The 6648-nt window shown below is 33.0% G+C and overlaps 1 protein-coding gene across 1 annotated transcript in view; it reads right to left on the bottom strand.

The window, feature by feature from the left end:
- Nucleotides 1–3030: 3030 nt before the first annotated feature.
- LOC123711438 overlaps nucleotides 3031–6648 on the bottom strand; it is a 51679-nt gene continuing 48061 nt past the window's right edge. Inside the window, exons 7-8 of the mRNA XM_045664023.1 lie at nucleotides 4800–4898; nucleotides 3031–4584 (exon numbers count right to left, since the gene is read on the bottom strand). Of these exons, the coding sequence (XP_045519979.1) occupies nucleotides 4455–4584; nucleotides 4800–4898 (229 nt within the window). The 3' untranslated portion in view covers nucleotides 3031–4454. The remainder of the gene's footprint in view (nucleotides 4585–4799; nucleotides 4899–6648) is intronic.

Here is a 6648-nt window from a genome sequence, read left to right as displayed (position 1 = left end):
AACATCTATGGGGCTGGCTGCATAGCGCGCACAGACAAGAACCGATGGACGCGCAGGCTCCTTGAATGGAGACGTCGGCAGAACAAAAGACCGCGCGCCCGCCCACCAACTAGGTGGATCTAGGAGGACAAGATCGTCAGGGTGGTTGGCTTCCAGTGGATACAGAGATGCCAGTGCAGGGCGTACTAGAGTAGAATAGAGTAGGCTTACGTCCAGAAATGGACCAATATGGATGATGATGATAAAATAGCAGACAGTGTTATAATTATCGAAAATTGTCAGTATTGGTTTAGTAGTTATAGAAATTACAAAGAAACTAAAAAAATATTAGTTAAAGTTTTAATAATAAAATAACTATTTATTAGTATAGATAATGTTCAGCTTTGACAATTACAAATAAATACACTTAGGTCCAGATCACCAGCTTTACCGTGTTTATTAGTTTCAAAGTTTGTTTCATTGATATTTCTTTATCGGCAAAAGGGTTATTGCCCTTTTCAATACGAAATAATTATTGTATCCTTGAGTGTAGGAAGTAAAACGTATACGATTTATGCGATAATAACTAATCTTGGATGCGCTGTGTTGTGAGAACCGATTTTAATAAGACTATCCAAAACCAAAACATACGACGGTCATACGCTACCGTTTTTTTTAATTGAGATGGTTGAAGTATTCGACAAGAACAATAGTTATGGATAAAATTTTCAATGCCGTCTTTTATGATCACTATTTTAAGAGCGCCCTTCATACCTCCAAACTCTGTTAAAATAAATTCAGTTTTGCGTGTAAAAGAAATGTTAAGAAACGATCACCATTCAATTACAAGTTTCACGGCGAAGTTTTGCGTAACTCCCAAAACTTCGTAATATTTCCGAAATTGTTGAAAGAAGACCCGATTGCGGGCAAACTTTCTTTCCATAACTACATATTGTTTTTGGTTTTATCGTTTATTTATTCCAATTTTAGTCCGGTTTCTAAGAAAAACGATTATTAACGTTTTACGTTCACTTAACAAGCCAATGCCAGCCTTCTTCATTTACTTACTCGCTAGTGCAATGCCCACTAATAATAATAATTTGATGATAGGTACACATCAACAGAATAACTTATGCGCGTATGAGTAGCTTACCTATAGGTAAGGAATCTAGATGATACAACTGTATTTCTTGGAATCACCATGGATTAGAAACTTCAGTGGTCCCCTCATATTAAAGGATTGGCTAAGAGACTTAGTTCTGCATTTGACGCAGTTAAAAAGATTCGCTCACTAACTGATGTCGATACAGAAGGATTTGTTTATTTTAGTTAATATCACAGCTTACTAACATATCGCTTATTATGGGGTAATGCTGCTGATGTCGAAACTATTTTCATTCTGAAGAGCAAGCATTCGTGCAATCTATAATTTAAAATGTAGGCAATCTCCGAGATATAAATTTAAGGAAATTAATATAACTTTAATACTTACCCTTTCCTCGCAAGATATTTATGAAAATATTATGTATGTGTACAAAAATAGTGATAAGTTTACTAGAATAGCATAATGTTAATACTCGGAACAAAAGCAGGCTCCCATTTCCGCTCACTAAACTATCTAAAGTCAGTAATTCTCTTTTGTGAAAAGGCATACTTTTCTTTAATAAAATCCCAGAGGCTCTTTTATCTCTGCCTTAGAATAAATTTAAGAAATGTATTAAAGAAAAGCTGTGTAAAAGGCTTACTATAAAGCTAACGATTATCTAGTTGATAAAAGGACTAGTGCTAGATAGGCTACTTCTAATAAATTTGCGAAATATACAAAAAGTGTTGTTTGGCATTTTGTATTATGATTTGCTATTTTAAAAGAGTACCGAGAGTTTTTTACGCCGGATTTTTCTCTCGGCCTACACATCTATCTTCTATTTTAGGTGTAGTTGCTGACGAAGTTTGACAGCAGTTGGGAAGGTAACTGATTTTATGACCTCAATTTTGACGCTCTCTAAGTTATCAAGTTCTATTTTATTTAAAAAGATAACACGCGTCTAGTCAAATTGAAAGGTCAAGTTTGTGAATAATTCTTTGTACACAGACTAAAGACAACTGTCTTTGTTCTAGTAATATTTTTATTTTCTAGTAATGGGGTAGTTTTATACAGTAGTTCAATCGGCACAGTCATACTGTGTCATAGTCATAATGTGTAAGTAATGAAATTATATTATTTTAATTAGTAAAATTTATTTGATGTTGTAACTTTGTTTTGCAGACTGATAATGCGTAATGACAATGCAGACAATAAAAAAGGAACTAGGGGTGGAGAGGTGGACGAATAGGTAATAATAAAAGATATCGATGAAGTATTAGAAAACAAACTCTTTTCGGAAATCAGCAGCCAAGTACTTATGTAGTTAAGTTTCTAAATGCTAGACATTGTTGGAGAGCTAAAGAAAACGCCTCTTTTAAAATCTGCAAGCCATGGTTAATAACATTATTAGTTTAACTGTAAAGTACCTAATATCGTATTTCGTCTCGAGTTTGTTAATTTCGACCGATAATCGTTGTTTTAATATGGACCAAAAACCAGTGTTCAACTGTTTGTATGAATTAGAAGAATTAAATTGATACATCTTTTTAATAAATGTCTGATATCCCATTTATTATAATTTTGCGACTTTCGGTTCAAATCCATAGTAAAATAGCTAATAAAACAAAATAAGTATTACCTAAGTATAATAATGTATATAAGTACAATCCGACCCCTTAAAATTGTATCTTTAAATATTATAATATATTTTAAAAGATTACTAAATTTGCGAAAAAAGCCTTGATAACGGAGGTTAATTCACAAGCCGAAGCCAGCAATGGCGAGTGATGAGGCTTATAAAATGTTAAACTATTGTCTAACGATTAACAATCTGACAGAAGAGGAATCGGGTATATAAATAAAAAAACATTCTGCTCAGGAGTATGTAACTATCTTTATTTCAAAAAATGAAACACCAATTAAAATTTAAACATTAAATTCTATAGATAATTACCTCATAATACAATTACACTCATTCTAAACATTTTATTGTCAAGAGATATAATTTATTGTCATAATTTACAATGCTATATCAGCATATTATTGTCATATATTATGTTATATACTTATAATTCACAAAAATTATTTTTCAAAATTTTAGTTTCGATATGATAAGAAATGTCGCACTGACAGGATATGTTATGCACATCTAAGTACACGAATTACAATTATTACTAATTATTGATCAGGATATGAATGACATGCTCAATTTCAATTAAATATGCATCCATAGATATTAAAATAAGTTTGTAAATCTCTACAGAATATTGTTAAAATATTATATATAAATAAACGATTGTATACATTAGTAATGTAGGAAGGGACGTTTGTCCATTTCAAATAGAAGGATAACGAATATTGACTAGCTTAAAGCTGTAATAAGTAATACAATATTTTAAAGCCAAATTTCATAGTCTGTAAGTTATGTCGACGGTTCGTCGTAATACAAGTCGAAAGATTTGACACAATACATAATACACAAATAGTTAACAACGTTACGCAGCCTATATATATATATATATTTAAATTAAGAAAATATTATACGCTGTAAAGCGCCCTCTGGTTTCACTCTATTGTTGTGTATGGACTTGCATCGGGCTGCTTAACCTAATCCTATGTATTAATCAATACATAAGCACGTGTCGCACTTCTGCTAATTTACAAATAATCTATAAACATGAAACATTTAAATGTAGTTAAAGCATTTTTGCCGGTGTCCAGTTGTGCCTACCCATGTAACGTCAATCGAAAACAGCACAGCCGACACCGACAGCCGTCTCGAAGGCTTTTGAAAGTTTTAGTAAGTACTTAGCGTCTAATCACAACGATATTTATATGGTATTCAAACGATCTACTAACTTTAAAATAAATGCGATTAAATTGGCTGAGGTGATGAAACAAATATCGACTAGATATCCTGTTATGGGCGGGTACATAAAAATACTTAGGTAACAGAGCAGTATAGTTTTATTCCACGTTTTCGTCGGGCTCAGACTGAACGCCGCGGAACATACAATTGTGGGTTTCCACAGAAGATTCCAAGGTTCAATTATCACTAACAAACATCTTACACTAAACATCGATTGTAGAATATTATTGTCGGTCGCCGAATTGACGGGAAATTAATTGATCTTGTATATTAATCAAAAGCAATTATTGTCACATGGAAGTCCTAAAACATCTAATCTTACGCTATAAAAATATTAGATAAAATTCGAATCTACGTAAAAAATTTCACTTATAAAAAAATAACGCAAAGCTCGCGTCGAGAAGCGAAAGCGATATGGTATAGATATGACCATTAATACTGATATAAATGGGTTTTAAAGCCTGAAGAGTTGTACGCGGGTTGCCCCTGGGAATGTCTGATGCCTTTGATCGAGGGAGGGGCTCAGTAGTAGGGGATATATTCAGGGAGAGGGTAGTCCATGTAAGGGTAGACTGTACGGCGTACCGGTGGCAGCATCACATCGGAGTAACGCGAGAACTGGGATACTTGACGGCTGCCGGCAGTTGGTTTCCTGAAAATATACATTATCGTTCAATCCAAAAGATCTAAATCATTGACGTAAATTATGTAACTAATCAACATATGATAATGCTTGACCTTAGAATGAGCTTTTTGAGCTTTTTTTTAATGGATGGATTTGGAAATGGATGTCACGTAATATCGAAGTCTGGCATACATTCGTTACGAAACCTAATCATTTAGCTGCTTTGCCTTTAATCCACTTACTTATTGTGTCTAGCGGTGGGGTCATCAGCTGCATACTCAAGGGGCTGTAGGCCCCGAGGTTCCTGCTCACCATACGCCCCATACGGATACTCCTCATTGCTGAAGAGCAGAAAATATTCAAAATTTCTCCCGAAGAGACATTTTCAGTAGGCAGATGTGTGACCTTCGTCTACAGTTATATTACTTATTGATTGATTAAGGCGGATTTCACACATCATGCAATTTAAATACAGCCCCCCCCCCACCTACCTATCTTCAATAATAGTGTCTATTTGTGAATTGTTTACTTTAACCGCAGAAATATATATTTATATAGGATACTAGCAGACACCTACACACGTTGTCCTGTCGAAACTATGAATATTGATTTCGAATTGGTATAATTAACTAAAAATGCTTTATGATTTACAACATTCTTTGTTTGTTTTTCTGGCGCGTATAAATAGTTTTGTTGGTATTCCGACATGGGAACAGGCGACATATAACTGGCCATGTGAAAAATATGGATTTTCAAGATTAATTCCACAAACAATTAGCGCCTGTAATTGTTTTATCATTATAATTACTCAGATCGAAGCATTTTGTTTTTTTTGTTGTCTAATTTTCCAAAAGAATTTCTCCTGACAATAACAAACACAACAAAAAAAGGATTTGCGAAATCGGTCCAGCCGTTCACGCGTGATGCCGTGACCAAGGGATATAGGGATTAATTTTATATATATAGCTTGTGTTACACTTTCCTATATACATTTATTTATCTCTAATCGAAATATTTCAACATTTTATTATAAATTGTTAGTCAATTTTCTTAATAATCCGCGCAGCTCATAAAAATGTGTGTAGGAAACTCAGCTAATACACCTTAAACTTTACGAGCCGTTTTAACCAAGTTTTAAAATTTAATAACATCTTTTGCTGTAGCTGGAGTGGATTTATGAACATTCCAACTTTTAATTTCACAAGTGTGCCGTCTTTGTAGTATGTAACTTGCTAAACAATTATGAAATACCTCGCTTTGAATCGTTCTCTGAGAATATTTGGACGTTTAATGCTATTCTGTTATTAATCTACTTTGGTTCTACAGAGACAGCCTTTTGTATGTTTTAGTTTACATTATATTAATTAATAATTAATTTATAAGTTACGACCATAAAGACGATCTTCTACGTAAACTGATGTGGGAATGAATTTCTGTATGATTAGATACTTTGATATTACATTTTTTATACAGAAAGCACATTTTATTATTTAAAAGTGCTGCCCACAGAACCTATTTGACTTCTAAACTGCATTTTATTTTAATGTACGACAGTTCTTTGCCTCATGTCCGATTACAAATATAACATGACATATACTAAGCCTCACATATAAAATAATCGTCAAAAAAGTCTTGTGTTAATTAATGAACAAAGGGGATTTGAAAATGCTATAAAAATTTAGTGAAAAGCCCGCTCTATGAGAATTCGTAATTACGAGCAGCTGAGGATTAAGATTTTTGACGTCAATGAATTTAATTTTCACTTGGTATTACGGAAGAGAAAGAAATTAGAAAATTCTTTAAAACGCTTACGTTGCTATCCTAAAATTTGACTTAAATTTATACTCAGAAGCGTAATGGTTTTGGGTTCGTTTGTGGCGTTACTGTGAATGATTTAATATAACAAAAGATGTATTTTATTAACGCAAGAATAGCTTATATTAAATAAATTAACATGATTACTATTTAACTACCAAAAAAAGTTTAAACGTTTTGTTTTTAAATCGTTTGATGGATCAAGTACTTGAAAATGGAGAATGCGTAATACGTAATTATACTAATAACACTAAAACACATAGTCAATTAATAAAA

This window comes from Pieris brassicae, chromosome 6 (assembly GCF_905147105.1).
Source record: "Pieris brassicae chromosome 6, ilPieBrab1.1, whole genome shotgun sequence".
NCBI lineage: Eukaryota > Metazoa > Arthropoda > Insecta > Lepidoptera > Pieridae > Pieris > Pieris brassicae.
The sequence above is the reverse complement of the archived record's forward strand: the minus strand, read 5'-3'. Positions and strand labels throughout refer to the sequence as shown.